Genomic DNA, 16,142 nt, shown 5'->3' on the forward strand with positions numbered 1-16,142 from the left:
CTGTCTTTGCTTCTCCTGTAGTCTGTTCTGTCCTTTGGGGATCCTGGGTTGTCTAGCGTGGAGTACGGAGGAGTTGGGCTGTTTTCATCGGTGAGCAAACATTTACAGAGCACCTATTACATGCCAGTTACTGCTGAAGGGGCTTGGGTTATGTCAGAGAGCAAAGATCCCAACCCTTTGAGAGTTTACATTCTAGCAAGAAGAGATGGACAATAGACAAATTATGTTAGGTGACAAGTGCTATGGGAAAAAGAAAAAGAGAAGGATACGGGAAATGGAAGAACTATAACATTTCACGTATTTTATTATAAAAGTTTGCAATATGTATAAAAGTAGACAGAATATTATGAACAGACCCTACAAACCTTTCACCCAACTTGAACAGTTAGGTGAATTGCCCAGTCTTGCTTCTCTATACCCCTCATTCTCTGCAGTCTTATAATATTTTGAAGCAAATCTCAGACATATAATTTATCCACAAATGGATGTTATGGACTGAACATTTGTGTCCCTTCCTACACACCGAAGCCCTGACTCCCAGTGTGCTAAGAATAGGAGTTGGGCCTTTGAGAAGTACCAGGGTTAGATGAGGTTCAGGAGGGTGGGCCCTTTATTATGGGATTAGATGAGGAAGAGTGAGAGGACGCCTCCCCCTTGAAACAGGGAAAGACCGCCTGAGGATAACAGCGAGGAAGTGGCTGTCTGCAGTCTGTGGCACAGGCCTCACCAGAAACTGAATCTACTGACATCTTGATCTTGGGCTTCTTGGCCTACAGAGCTAAGAGAAAATACATTGCAATTTTTTTTTTTTCTTTCATAGGGTCTTTCAGAGAAAAAAAAATCTGTTTTCTGAGCCACCCAGTCTATGGCATTTTTTTTTTTAATTTTTTTATTTCTTTTTTTTCTCTTTCATGGTATTTTTTAATTACACCTAAAACATTTCTTTCTTTCTTTTTTTTTGTTTTTGTTTTTGAGATGGAGTTTCGCTCTTGTTGCCCAGGCTGGAGTGCAGTGGCACAATCTTGGCTCACTGCCACCTCCGCCTGTTGGGTTCAAGCAGCTCTCCTGCCTCAGCTTCCCAAGTAGCTGGGATTACAGGCACACGCCACCATGCCTGGCTAATTTTTTTTTTTTTTAGATGGAGTTTCACTCTTGTTGCCCAGGCTGGAGTGCAGTGGCGCTCTCTCGGCTCACCGCAGCATCCGGTTCGAGCGATTCTCCTGCCTCAGCCTCCCGAGTAGCTGGGATTACAGGCGTGTGCCACCACGCCCAGCTAATTTTTTATTTTTTTACAAAGATGGGGTTTGTTAGTAGAGATGGGGTTTCTCCATGTTGGTCAGGCTGGTCTCGAACCAGGTGATCCACCTTTGCCTCCCATAGTGCTGGGATTACAGGTGTGAGCCACCACGCCCGGCCCTAAAATGTTTCTTAATACCAAATATTCAGTGTTTAAGTTTCCAATGCGTCTTAAATGTCTATTTTTAAAACTGTTTGAATTAGTATCCAAATGCAGTTTTTAGATAAATCCTTTACGTCTCCTAAAATCTTCATGTTCCCTCTGTCTCTTGTTTTTTCTTTATAACTTGATGAACCTGGCTCGTTTGTCCTGAAGAGGACCCACTGCCTAGACTTTGGTAGTTGGAGCTGGAGGCTGGGTCAGCTTCAGGCTGGATTTTTTGTTGACAGGTCTGTTTCGGGGGGGTGGTGTTCTTCCAGCAGGTACGTGATGTCTGATTGCCTCTCCTTTTGGAAATCGGCAGCCATTTATTTTCACATCACTAATTCCCTAAAGGTTGCAAAATGGTGATATTCTCATTTCCCTATTTCTTTGTCACTTATTAGCTGAACTATTTCTGTGAAAAATGCGTGTGTGTACACATATGTGCACGCATGTACATGCATACATTTACAGTCATTGGTTACCCAGTGGTACAGAGAGGCATTATATACTCGATTCTTTCCCTTTATGTAACCATTTTCAAAGTGAGTTGGTTCACCTGCATCCTTCAGAGGTGATCAGTTGGTGTGTTTTTGTTGTTCGTTTATTGTGGCTGTGAACTTAGTCATTACGGACATACTTGGTGTGTTTCAGTCCATTGCATTGTTGCCTCGTTGGCGAGCAGGTTGTTCTCCCTTTGGCCAGGGAGAGTCTCATTTCATGCTGGGGTCTAAGATGGAGGCGTCTTTGTCAGATTCTTTCCTATCTAGCATGACAAGATGTTCTGGGCTCATTTTGAACATTTAATGCCCTGATCTGCGCTTAGCAATCATCAGGGAGCCCTGATTCCTTCTAGTGAAAAGTAGTATTTCAAGACCATAGTCTGCAAGCTTGGGCTCCTAGTTGCTGTGAGGCCTTTTCAGTGGACAGAGCTAGGAATAGCTATAGGAATTTTTGTTTGTTTGTTTTTTGTTTTTGTTTTGAGACAGGCTCTTACTCTGTTGCCCATGCTGTAGTGCAATGGCACGTTCTCGGCTCACTTCAACCTCTGCCTCCCGGGTTCAGGAGATTCTTGTGCCTCAGCCTCCCGAGTAGTGAGTAGCTGGGATTACAGGTGCATGCCACCATATCTGGCTAATTTTTGTATTTTTAGTAGAGACAGGGTCTCACCGTGTTGGCCAAGCCGGTCTCAAATTCCCGACCTCAGGTGATCCACCCACCTTGGCCTCCCAAAGCATTGGGATTACAGGTGTGAGCCACACTGCACTGGCCTAGGAATTGTTCTTTGTTTTTTGTATTTTTAAGATAAAATACATCGTAAGTTCACTCTTTTTGATGAAAACTCAGGGCTGCAGGGTTTTAATTAACAGCTCCGTCCTCTGTGTTTTCTGTTTTCCACACTGAAAATCCTAATTCTCATGGGTACTTGAGGAGACTAGAGTTAGAGGTTCCCTAGCTCATGCTGTTTCAGTCACCTGGAGGGTTTGTGGACCCACAGATGGCTGGGTCCATTCCCCATTTCTGAATGAACAGATCTGGGTGGGGCCTGAGAATGAGCATTTCTAACAAATGCCTGTGTGGGGCCTGAGAATGAGCATTTCTAACAAATGCGTGGGTGGTGCTGATGCTGCAGGGCCAGGGGCCCCTGAATAGAGCGTCACGCGATTGCTCAGTTGCCTTCAGTTGCTTTATCCCTCACTACACAGTCTCTGAGTAACACTATTAACTCCACCATCAACAACAGGACTAGTGATGGACTAGGGCTAGAAGTGTTTTTGACCGTTCTTATTGGCATCTGGACGTATCCCACAAGGAATGAACTGTCAAATTACTGTAGGTGTAAAGTTACTTGTCATAGCTCCTCTCTGAGATTATACCACTAAATGTATATGTATACATTTAAGTTCACTTGTTTTATTTTTCCTGATTATTTTGAGGGAAAACCTTTAAAAAATCTAATTGCTTTATAATTATATAAAATATTTACTTCCCAAATTAAATCTACAAAATGAGGTCTGTTTAAAGAAGTCTTGTGTATATTCTGTCCTCTCCATGCTAACTCCTCCCTTCCTAAGTACTCCATCACAGTTTTCATGGTTTTCCTTCCACATGAAAAACATATTTGTATTTCCCTTTCTTAGCTTAGACATTGACAGCTGCGCACACTGTCCCACGTCACTTTCCCCCGGACTCCACTCCACGCTGGGAGTATGTTGAGATCGTTCTCATTCCTTCTGGCCGTGTAGAGTCCATGGTGTAGATGTTCTGTGGTTCACTCCTCCAGTCCCCTCTTGGTGGAATTTGAGTTGTTTTGTCTTTTGCTGTTTCCAGTCGTTGCGCACAGGTAGCCTGTCTGTGGCCTTTCCGATGGGCCTGCTGGGATGGAGCCCTGCAGGGCGGGTTGCTGGGCTGAGGTCGATGGTTATGTCACTGTGCTGATGCTGCCTCAGTTCCCTCCTGAATGCTTGCACCGTTGGGAAGCTGCCTGTAGCCTCACAGAGAAGCCAGCCCTTGAACGAAGGCTGTGGGGACGGAGAAGCCAACCCTTGAACAGGCTGTGGGGAAGGGGAGGTCCGGGGGAAGACCAATTTGGGAACCCTTCTGTCTGAAGCCTTAAGGCATTGGGGTGCCAGGAACAGGAGTGTTTCTTTCTGACTTGTAAGTACAGTTCTGTGGTTCAAACTGCTACAGTAACACTGTGTTTATTTTAGAAAAGTACACACTGTTAAAGGCTGATTCCTCAGTATTCTTATATTCAGATGCATTTATCCAGTCTTTTTATTTTTAAACTCTTGAATTTTAAGTTTGCTCTCCGAGGGCCAGAGAAAGCAACTTGTTTCCTTGATTAGAAGAGTTCATTCAAATTCTTAACATTCTTGGCCTGTGTGTTCTTGTCTTTTAAGTTAAAAAGACTTTGGGATTTTCTGTCTTTTGACTAGTCTTTATGTGTAGTAGTTCCTTTTCTGCAAATTTCCACAGTAGGAAACTTGATGAACACTAATGTATGGGTTTTCTTTTGATCCCACCTACAGTGGGTAGTATTTTCATATGACTGGGTGCTGGGAGAGAGCAGCAGAGGGCAGGGGTGTGTGTGTGCGCGCGCGCGCGCGTGTGTGTGTGTGTGTGTCAGAGGGAAGGTAGAGACCACAGGAAGGACCCGGAGGAGAGCCAGGCCAAATGGGTGTAACGTTAAGCCAGTGATGAAATGACGGGGTGTACTGAGTACTTCTTTAAACTTGGCCTTTAAACTTGGAGGTACAGAATTGTGGGAGGGTTCATTTGCTCTACTTCTCCAATATTAGAAGAATATGTGTCTTCTAATGAAGGGAGGACCGTGTCTATGCTAGAAATGTGGAGTCAGTGGCCTAGTCATCTTAGGGGATAACTCAACCTTGCTTTCTACCTAGAGAATCTGGATAACATCTGGATCCTTTTTTCTGCTCTCTCGTTGACCTTCACTCCCTGCCCCCACCCCGGACTGCGAAGGCCTTTCACAGACAGATACTTTGGGAAGAGCACTGGGGAAGCTTCCATACCCATGATTGTGAATTTGATGTTAGTTTTCGCCATGAAAGAGCTCCCAATCTGAAGCATTAATTTTCATTACTGCCTTGACATTATACACGAATTGTAGCAAATCTACTTTATGCATTATTGAACAGGCTGAGATGACTTCCCAGTTTGTAACCTTGGATATTTTTATCGTCCGTTTGAAAGCCCGTTTTACCGAAAGCCATTGAGGAGAAATTAGTGTATGGTCTATGGGCAAGCACATGCATTCTTAGGCTTGAAGACAGTGCCCTCTCTGATCCGTTGTGTTCAAACATGGACTGCCTAATAGTGGATTGCAGCTTTCTTTTGTTTATAGGCTTAAAGAATCATTATTTCTGCAAAATTTTCTGTAAAGCAAATCTTAGATAAATTATACGTTTCCTTTGACTTTTTTGTTCAAAAATAGAAACGCAGAAACTTGCTTGGAGGGGCCTTAAAATGAGTTCATCTCTTGTCGTAGTCCAGCCACTCCACTGCTTTTAGTTGCAACTGGGAGATGACCCAGCCCCTGGTTGAGGCCCCTAGCTGTGGGACGCTTTCTGTCATTCTTCACCCACCTCCACCCTCAGGTTCTTCTCTCTTAGGCCATAGCGCTTCTTGGGTTGAGTTAAATCCATTTCTCTGTCTTTCCCACTCATTAGTGCTCTGAGACCTACGAAGCCCTACAGAATAAAGCCAGCCTTTTAAAATAAGACAGCCCCTTAGATGGGTGAGGACAGTGTCTTGTTAACAGGTTGGAACACTCTAGATGTCTCCAACAATTTAAGATAAAGTGAGATGGATTTTATTAGAAAACCTGCTGTTCCTTTTACCAAGATTATACTAAAGAATTTGAAGAAAAATTGTCCTGTATCAGAGTATCAGCAAATATTCAGACTCTTTATGTCAATTTTTTTTTTCCAACATAAATCTCCAAGTAAAAGTATTAGCTTTGAAAATATATTCTGTCAGGTATTTAGGAAAGCCACAAACTGATTGAACATCGTTTTTCTTTGCCACTCTCTCATGGTTGCAACCTCGGGATCCTTTTATACTTTTATATAGGTAAGACCGTCACGGCTTTGCGCGTTCAAGAATTGGTTCAGTAAAAAACAGATGACAGAAATGTTCACTCTGTCTGCCGAAGGCCTTTTGGAACCCGTATTTTCAGCCAACCATTGTTAAAACAACTGCTGCAGAATAAGTAATAAACTGGTTAGAATTAAGAAGTTAGGAAGGAGCACGGGGCAGTATTGAGTCCCAAGCGAAGCTCCCTGGGTTCGAATCCCAGCCTTGGCGCTCATTTGCTTGATGTTGAGCAAGTTAGGGCAGTTCTTGATGCCTTGGTTTCCACATGAAGGTTCAGAGAGTGAGTGTGCGTGAGGTGGCTGGGGCATACCATGCCCACCGTGCTGTCTGGAGGAACAGTGAACAGGCGGCCCTTCTCTTGACTCTGTTACCTAGCAATTTTTCAGGGACCCTAATGTGATGGTATTAGGAAGTGGGGCCTTTGGGAGGTTGTTAGGTCATGTGAGTGGAGTCCCCACAAAAGGGATTAGTGCCCTTGTGAAAAAAAAGGGCCCCAGAGATCCCCCACGTGAAGGCACAGCAAGGTACTCAATGTGCTGAAGCCTTGAGCTCAGACTTACAGCCTCCAGAAATGATGAATAAATTTCTGCTGTTTATAAGCCATCCTAGTTTATTGTATGTTGTTATGGCAGCCTGAACAGACTAAGACATTGAATTTATTGAAACGCTACCTGTTACGCTAAATCACTGAAGTCGTCTTTTTTTTTTTTTCTCTTTTTTCTTTTTGAGACAAAGTCTTGTTCTGTTGCCCAGGCTGGAGTGCAGTGGTGCGATCTCGGCTCACTGCAAGCTCTGTCTCCCAGGTTCACGCCATTCTCCTGCCTCAGCCTCCTGAGCAGCTGGGACCACGGGCGCCCGCCACCACGCCTGGCTAATTTTTTTGTACTTTTAGGAGAGACAGGGTTTCACCGTGTTAGCCAGGATGGTCTCGATCTCCTGACCTCGTGATCCGCCCTCATTGGCCTCCCAAAGTGCTGGGATTACAGGCGTGAGCCACCGCGCCTGGCCTGAAGTCATCTTTTTGAATTGTTTCCCCCACTGTGTTTAATTCTTATTTGCTTTGAACATAAAAGGTTTTAAATTACACAAGTAATGCGTGAATACGTGCTTGTAAAAATCTCAGGGAATACGGTAATAATTCAGGAAATAGCCAAGCCTATGTTAGTAATGTGATTGCATGTAACAGAAAATCCAATTGCAACTGCATAAATAATCAGAAAACTGACTGGTCCATGTAATCGGACCCCAGAGCCCTGCTCCCCCTTTCCTGGGGATTCTCTGAGCCTGGGGGCCCATGCAGCGGGCACAGGCAGCACCCTAAAAAGAGTGCCCATGTCCCCCTGGGTGGCTGCTGCTTGCCATTCATTCCCTCTACATGTCTCTTCCCATTTGGGGGCTCCAGTGCCTGCTGTTCATCCAGGGTGATGCTGTGCTCCCATGGGCTCTGGGGATCCGTGGTGCCCCAGCTCCCTGACCTGCTGCACCCTCTTATCTCCCTGTCTCCCCAGTTGGCATGAGAGCCGATGGTGGATGTGGAGGCACACAGGGAGAGGGGTGTATGTAATGAAATTGTGTTTTGAATTGCTCTTATAAATTATTTTTTTATTATTTATTTATTTATTTATTTTTTTTTGAGACGGAGTCTCGCTCTGTCGCCCAGGCTGGAGTGCAGTGGCGCAATCTCGGCTCACTGCAAGCTCCGCCTCCCGGGTTTACGCCATTCTCCTGCCTCAGCCTCCCGAGTAGCTGGGACTACAGGCGCCCGCCACCTCGCCCGGCTAGTTTTTTGTATTTTTTAGTAGAGACGGGGTTTCACCGTGTTAGCCAGGATGGTCTCGATCTCCTGACCTCGTGATCCACCCGTCTCGGCCTCCCAAAGTGCTGGGATTACAGGCTTGAGCCACCGCGCCCGGCCTGCTCTTATAAATTATTTTGGTAGGTCTCCTCTGTCACCAAAAAAAGGAGACCTTAGTTATTGGAATAAACGGCTTGAGTTGACTCTTAATAAATAGCCTCTTGAGTCAAAACAGTAAACTTGGTGACTTTGTGAACAGGGTTTTCTGAATGTGGCCACATCAATCTTAAGCCCCGTTTTGGCTCTTAGGAACTACCTTATTGACAGCTGAGTTCTTACTGGGTTTTGCTCATGCCTCTGTTGCCCGTGGGATTAAAATGAAAAATTAGCCTGGAAGGTGCTCTGCCTTGCAGTTCAGCCCTCAGAGCTCTAGTGACTTTTCTGCTTAATGGTTGGATTAGTTCAGGAAACTACAAAGTCTGTGTTGTTAATTTAATTACCTACTGTGTGAGCCACGATTGAATTCTTTTGGGCTCTTACACTTAAGCTGTTCACCATCTTTGTTTGTTTGGTTTTTTTTTTTGAGACAGAGTCTTGCTGTGTCTACAGGCTGGAGTGCAGTGGCGCGATTTTGGCTCACTGCAACCTCCGCCTCCCGGGTTCAAGCGATTCCCCTGCCTCTGCCTCTCAGTAGCTGGTTCTACAGGCCCGCACCACCTTGCCCAGCTAATTTTTGTATTTTTGGTAGAGACGGGGTTTCACCGTGTTGTCCAGGATGATCTCGATCTCTTGACCTCGTGATCCACCCACCTCGGCCTCCCAGTGTGCTGGGATTACAGGCATGAGCCACCACGCCCAGCCTCTCTTCACCATCTTTCATGTGCCGGTTCTCTATACCTCATTTTCAAAGGCATCTCTAATTTCATAAGACTTGATGTGAAGATTTAAGAGTGTGTTAAAATAATGGTTATATATGCTGATGAAATTGTGGTGATTTTTCTTCACATTCTTTTTTTTTTTTTTTTTTTTTTTTTTGAGACGGAGTCTCGCTCTGTCGCCTGGGCTGGAGTGCAGTGGCGCGATCTCGGCTCACCGCAAGCTCTGCCTCCTGGGTTCCCGCCATTCTCCTGCCTCAGCCTCCCGAGTAGCTGGGACTACAGGCTCCCGCCACCTTGCCCGGCTAATTTTTTTGTATTTTTTTTTTAGTAGAGACGGGGTTTCACCATGTTAGCCAGGATGTTCTGCATCTCCTGACCTTGTGATCCACCCGTCTCAGCCTCCCAAAGTGCTGGGATTACAGGCTTGAGCCACCGCGCCCGGCCTCTTCACATTCTTAATGCAGAGCTTCAGTGGGTTAGAATTTGGCCTTCACATCTGCATCAGGGGTACTGTCTTAGTGTGCTTGGGCTGCTGCCGCAGAGTCACACGGTCTGGGTGGCTTAGCAGAAATGCATTGCGTCACAGCTCAGGAGACCAGGCCCAGGCATCCACAACGTGGGCCTCTGGGTCCTTATGGGGCCTTCCTGCATTCCTCCTGTCTGTGACCAAATCTTCTCTTATAAAGACACCAGTCAGTTGGATTAGGGCCCACCCTGAAGACCTCATTTTAACTGAACTACCTTACCAACTTTGAAGACCTTATCCTCACATGGTTATATTGTAAGGTACTGGATTTTAGGACTTCAACAGGTAGATTTTTGTGGGACACAGTTCAGCCCATAACAGGTACTGAGGTCAGATGGTCACAGGTCAGATCCCTACTTACGTCAGGTGACACTTTTGCCACTGTTGGATGTGCTGATTGACCGGTCATCTTCCAAGTGAACACAGGTTAGAGAGTTAGTCCGTGATGGAATGCGAGAGACATTGCTACTTGGCAGTCTCCATTTAGACGAGTCTTACTGTACAGCAGGTTCCCCGGGAGAAGAGCTTGGAGCAGGTGTTGGAGGCAGTTCCTCTTTTACTCTGTGTGGATGTTATTTGTATAATTATGTGAAGTTACTGTATTGCAAGGACAGAGTGTGAGAGAGGGAGAGAGTGATTGTGTGTGTGTGTGTAGTTTTATATAGAAAACCAAGTGGAAGAGAAGAAAGCTTCTATTTAGTTGGCTTACTTTCCACTTAGCAAAGAGTAATGATTTTTATATACTAATCTTGGAACTGTTTAACAAGACAACAGAAATTGGTAAAGTTAAGAAACCAGAGACTAAAGATTTTCTTCTTTTATTGATTTCTTTTATTTATTTATTTATTTTTGAGATGGAGTTTCACTCTCGCTGCCCAGGCTGGAGTGCAATGGTGCAGTCTTGGCTCACCGCAATCTCTGCCTCCTAGTTCAAGCGATTCTCCTGCCTCAGCCTCCCAGGTAGCTGGGATTACAGGCGTGCACCACCACGCCTGGCTAATTTTGTATTTTTTTAGTAGAGACAAGATTTCTCCACGTTGGTCATGCTGGTCTCAAACTCCCAACCTCAGGTGATCCGCCTGCCCCGGCCTCCCAAAATGCTGGGATTACAGGTGTGAGCCATCGCACCCAGCCTCTTTTATTGATTTCCGAGATGACTACCAAATAAATGAACAAGATGAAAAGTGATAACTTCAAACAAACCTTGTTTTTGTGTTATCAAAATGTAGTAATAGTCCCTTTTTAACCACTGTGTGCCGTGCCTTGTTTGAGGTGACTGACGAGTGGTCTCATTTAATCCTCAGCAGAGCTCCTCTGGCCGAACTCTTCCCATTTTCCCACTGCCCATGTCCCCGCGGCACAGGAAGGTTAAATCGTCTCCCCAGGTGTAGTCAGCTGGTCAGTGATGAAACTGAGATGGGGACCGGGCAGTGAGGTTCCCAGCACCCTGCCCACTCACCGTGCCATCTGCTCAGAAATGTCATTACCCTTCCTCAGTGACTTGACATTATTATATGAGTTTCAGGAGGTTTTTTATTTTTAGGCTTTTGATAGCAAAATAAGCAGATGTGTTAATGGCACACATCAATTCCCAATGATTTCTTAACGATCAATATAAAAGCAATTTGGAAAATGGTTTGCTGAAGTAAAGAGGATCCTCTGAGTATAAGAATTTTAGTCATCTATATTAAAAGGTTCTTTTTTCGCTTAAGTGTAATTCAGTTATCTCATCATTTTATGAGAACAAAATGGATTTTTCATTTACATTAAAGCGAAGATAAAAGAGCTGAATTAACACTGAGCGTGCAGTGTAAAGTCTGCCGCAGCCAGATTCCTGACTCGCGTCTGCCACTGTCAGCTCTGTGCTCTGAACACGTTGACCCTCAAAGCTGACTTTCCTCGTCCATGAATGTGGGTCATGTTTGTGCCTTTCCTCCCAGGAGTTATGGGGAGGATAGAATGAGAGGGTGCCTGGCAGGTGCCTTGTGTAATACTCGCTCATGGGGAGCCACCTATAAATTTTAGCTTCTCCTGGCATTTGGTCGAACAGTGAGTTGATCTTGGTGAAGTTTTGGTTTCTTTTTCTCTATGGATTTTGGCTGTCTGGGAGAAAGTGGGGGCTGTAGAATGCAGCAAAGCTGGGTGCGGTGGAGCCAGCTCCCTCTCTCCTTAGCTTTGTGTCCTTGGGGCAAGTTCATCACCTCTTCTGATCCCCAGTTTCCTCGCGTGGAAAATCACACCCACCCCATGGAGGTGTCATGAGGGTTCAGCTTCATCACATCTGTCCCGTGCTGGGTTTCCCTGAGACTCGTTATGTAGAGGCACAGGTACAGAAGAGTCGTGTGATATTGTTTTATTAAACATAAAATTACCTAAAAACACCAATTTATTAAGCTCTAGAGCCCATTTTGCATGTATTCACCTAAAAATATGGTAACTGAATTTTTTTCTTCCCTTCATAGGTGCTGGAGATCAGAATTTATTTACCTCTGTTTATCCAACGCTCTCTCAGCAGCTTCCAAGAGAACCGATGGAATGGAGAAGGTATGTTGTGTATTTTTTGACTGTATCCCTCTTTTCATTTTTTAAAATGAAGTACATGTTTTTAAATAAGTGTATGTTGTTTAAACATTTATGTGAACAAGTGAAGTAGCACAGGTTAAAAGCCTCAGTTCTAAAGAAATAGTGACCTTATATAATCTATGGGTCTTATTCTTTATGGAATACGATGGTTTTCTTTTTTTCTTTTTTTTTTTTCTTTTTTTTTTGAGACAGAGTCTTGTTCTGTCGCCCAGGCTGGAGTGCAGTAGCGTGATCTTGGCTCACTGCAACCTCCGCCTCCCGGGTTCAAGCAATTCTCCTGCCTCAGCCTCCTGAGTAGCTGGGATTACAGGTGTGCGCTACCGTACCTGGCTAATTTTTGTATTTTTAGTAGAGACAAGTTTTGCCATGTTGGCTGGACTGGTGTCGAACTCTGGACCTCAACTGAACCGCCCTCCTCAGCCTCCCAAGGTGCTGGGATTATAGGCGTGAGCCACTGTGCCCAGACTACAATGGTCTTCTTAACGAGACATTGGAAAGTAGAAACAAGACAATTATTTTGAGTTAAAGACTCACTTTTATAGGAATGATCTGTGATTCTTCATAGTTAACCAGAACGTCTTAAAGGCACAGGCATTTTGCAAAGGTGACATGTCCTCACTTAGACTCTACTTTAAAGCAGAAGAGGCTGGGCGCGGTGGCTCAAGCCTGTAATCCCAGCACTTTGGGAGGCCGAGGTGGGCGGATCACAGGGTCAGGAGATCGAGACCATCCTGGCTAACACGGTAAAACCCTGTCTGTACTAAAAATACAAAAAATTAGCCGGGCGTTGTGGTGGGCGCCTGTAGTCCCAGCTACTCGGGAGGTTGAGGCAGGAGAATGGCGTAAACCCAGGAGGCAGAGCTTGCAGTGAGCTGAGATTGTGCCACTGCACTCCAGCCTGGGCAACAGAGCAAGACTCCGTCTCAAAAAAAAAAAAAAAAAAAGGCAGAAGAACTGGGCTGTATCAGCCATCTTACAAGACCCTCCCTCCACCCTGGCTCCTGTGCGTTTTCCTTAAGGACAAGAAGGTAAACAGAAAGATGGTGTTTAAAACTTAAACAGCGAGGTTAGATCAGCCATCACAGGCTCTGTTGCATGTTTATAGTTAGTCGTCTGGTGACATACTCATAGGAAATCACGGGCTGGGAATCCTCTTTTTGGAAAACTTATTTCTGGTAAGACCAGATGTTATTTGTAAAAAATGGTTGGATTTTATCTTGTAACATAGGTAATCTAATTTTAACCAGGGTATACAGAATTTCGTGTTATTTGTGTTTATGTAATTCTGATTCTCACAGCATTATTCCTTTCTGACCACCAGTTTGTGCCTTAGTAACATGAGGGATTAAGGTGGCTTTCTGAAGATGACTTACCAGGTGAATACAGTCTAATTTCTGTGCTGATTATAGTGTCTCACAAGATATGCATTTAGTTGCTAATATTTAATAGAAAGAGTGTACAGAGTGTAAGAGAAAAACTGCTTAACATGTGAGGAGGCCCAGTGCTGTGAAAGAGAGAAAACAGTTTAGCAAATGGAGTAATCTGTAAGTAATCTGTAAGTATTCTGATAGATAAAGGGAAAAAAAAAGTGTGTCCATGAAACAAGATAATTTTGAGAGAAAAGTTAAATAGAGAAATTATGTAGGCCCGGTGGTGGCTCACGCCTGTCATCCAAACACTTTAGGAGGATCAGGTGGGAGGATCGCTTGAGCCCAGGAGTTCAAGACCAGCCTGAGCAACATAGTGAAACCCTGTCTCTATAAAGAAGAAACCAGATTAGCTAGACGTGGTGGTGCACGCCTGTAGTCCTAGCCACTTGGGAGGCTGAGGTGAGAGGATCACTTGAGCCTGGGAGCTGGAGACTACAGTGAGCTAAGATTGCACCACTGCACTCCAGCCTGGGTGACAGAGCAGGACTCTGGCTCAAAAATAAACAAATAAAAAGAAACTGTGTAGATTTAATATTTATATTCATCGCTTCCCCTTTCTGAAGCTCCACTAAATGGACTACGTAAATACTAAACAAATAAATGGACTAAAAAAAATTGACCAAACAAAAGCTAAACAAATAACCCTACATAAAGAACTAAAAAGGTGGACGTGCATAAAGACAGAGAAAGGAGGAGGCAGCGGAGGCAGGGGGATGTGGCTGTGTTTTTGGGAGAAAGAGAAACAGGTGGAGGAATTGGGAGAGAAAGCTGAGGAAGTTTATGTCTTGTGGCTCCGTGAGAGGAGGGGAATTTCTGACAAGGGACAAAGTGCCAGATCTTGGAAGGCCTGGGTGAAAGCAGGGCTGGGGATGGGAGTTGGCAGAGGTGTGGACAGGGGCAGTTAGACTCAGGGTCCCCACTCCTGTCTGTAGTGAAGTGATTGCTGTCATTACCCACCCCTCCACCCCTTAGGAACCTGGAAAGTCTTTCTTTGAACAGAAGAGCTCCAGACCGTTGGATCTGAAGCATTGCAGAAGGCAAGGGAGAAGGGCTGTTGTAAAACCAACCAGCCTAGGTTCTGAACAGGGCACAGGTCCGCTCTGGGAACCCTGCAGCCAGATCCATGCTTCCTGGGCAAGAGAATAGAGAACTTATCTCAGGAAAATTGTACGGCCCAGGGAAAAGACTACATTTTTCAGAAACGACCTTGAAATTTAGGAAAGAAATGTGTTACCTTAGGGAAGATATGTCCACCTGAAACCTCAGGATGTGGCTTTATTGGAATAAGGGTCTTCGCAGATATAGTTAAGCTAAGGACCTCAATGTGAGATCATTTTCAATTAGGGTAGACCCTAAATCCAATGACAAGTGTCCTTATAAGAGGCAGAAGAGAAGACAGGGGGAGAAGACCTTGTGAAGATTGAGGTAGAGATTAGAGTGATGAGGCCATGAACCAAAGAATGCTGAGGATGGCAGCAGCCTCCAGAAGCTAGGAGAAAGGCAAGCAACCTCCCACTGCAGCTAGAGGGAACTAAGTCCACCCGCACCTTGATTTCAACTTTCGGGACTCATGAAATATGCAAGAGTAAGCTAAGCCTCCAGGTTTGTGGTAGTTTGTGACAGCAGCCCTGAAACTCATGCAGGAGGGCAGGTTGAGAAGGATGGGGTAGGTACTTGCTATAGTTTGAATGTGTCCCCCAAAGATTCTTGCCATGGAAACTTAATTTCTGCCCTCGTGAGTGGATTAATGTTGCTGTCACGGGAGTGGCTCCTTATCATGTGGGTGGCTTTGTTATCAAAGTGAGCTCTCTTTGGCTCTCTGGCTCTGACCCTGTCACCGTGTGATGCCCTCTGCCATGTTTTGACATAGCAAGAAGGCCCTCACCAGATGTTGGCACCTTGATCTTGGACTTCGCAGCCTCCAGAACTGTGAGCGCAATAACCTTCTGTTGCTTGTAATTAACCCAGCCTGTGATATTCTGTTAGAGCAGTGGGAAACAGACCAAGACATGGATGTGTGTGTATTGGTGGGCAGTGAGGGGGAAGAGAGGGAGAGAGAGAAAAGCTTTTCAGTACTCTTCGTATTGAAGTACTTATCTCAGCCCAGCACAGTGGCTCATACCTGTAATCCCAGCACTTTGGGAGGCCAAGGTGGTTAGATCACCTGAGGTTAGGAGTTTGAGACCAGCCTGGCCAACATGGTGAAACCCTGTCTCTTCTAAAAATACAAAATTAGCCGGGCATGGTGGCACACATCTGTAATCCCAACTACCTGGAGGCTGAGGCAAGAGAATTGCTTGATCGTGAGATGAGGAGATTGCAGTGAGCCGAGATCGCGCCATTGCACTCCAGCCTGGGTGACAAGAGCAAAACTCTGGCTCAAAAAATAAAATAAAACAAAATAAAATAATTACTTTGATAAAAAGTAGAAATTTGAAATTAATTGATTGGATCTAGGAAATGAAAACAATTGAAACAGAGTTTCCCAGATGCACTGAACAGCTGTGTAGCTGAAAATCAAATCAGTGTGCTGGAAGAACCGAGCTTAGAGACTCCGGATACCATTGCTAAAAGCAGGAGCAGGAGAGCACGGAGAAAAAGCTGGCTCCAGAGGATAAATCCAGGAGCTCCAGGATCCACCTGAGGGGCTTTTCAGAAGGAAAGTGGAGGGAACAGAGGACAGGTGACATTTGAAGAAGGGCTGTCAAGATTCTCCCAGAAGGGAGTCGGGATACTGCAGGAGCCTAGTGAATGTCAAGCAGAATGAAGAAAACAAAGCAAACAGAAAATCATGCCAGGGCATCAGAGAGAAACGGAAGAAGAACCAAGTATGCAGTTTCTAACAGAACCACTTACAATGCAATATAAAATA

General features: G+C 45.0%; 1 protein-coding gene across 4 annotated transcripts in view; it reads left to right on the forward strand.

Moving 5' to 3' along the window:
• TRAPPC10 (trafficking protein particle complex subunit 10) overlaps positions 1 to 16,142 on the forward strand; it is a 96,136-nt gene that overhangs the window by 9,370 nt on the left and 70,624 nt on the right. For 3 of the 4 annotated variants that reach the window (XM_073010971.1, XM_073010988.1, XM_073010978.1), the window contains exon 2: positions 11,720 to 11,801. In XM_073010971.1, the coding sequence (XP_072867072.1) occupies positions 11,720 to 11,801 (82 nt within the window). Of the gene's footprint in view, positions 1 to 11,719; positions 11,802 to 13,161; positions 13,217 to 16,142 lie in introns of those variants that run through there. The other variant, XM_073010976.1, reaches the window with a different exon arrangement.

This window comes from Chlorocebus sabaeus, chromosome 2 (genome assembly GCF_047675955.1).
Source record: "Chlorocebus sabaeus isolate Y175 chromosome 2, mChlSab1.0.hap1, whole genome shotgun sequence".
Taxonomy (NCBI): Eukaryota; Metazoa; Chordata; class Mammalia; order Primates; family Cercopithecidae; genus Chlorocebus; species Chlorocebus sabaeus.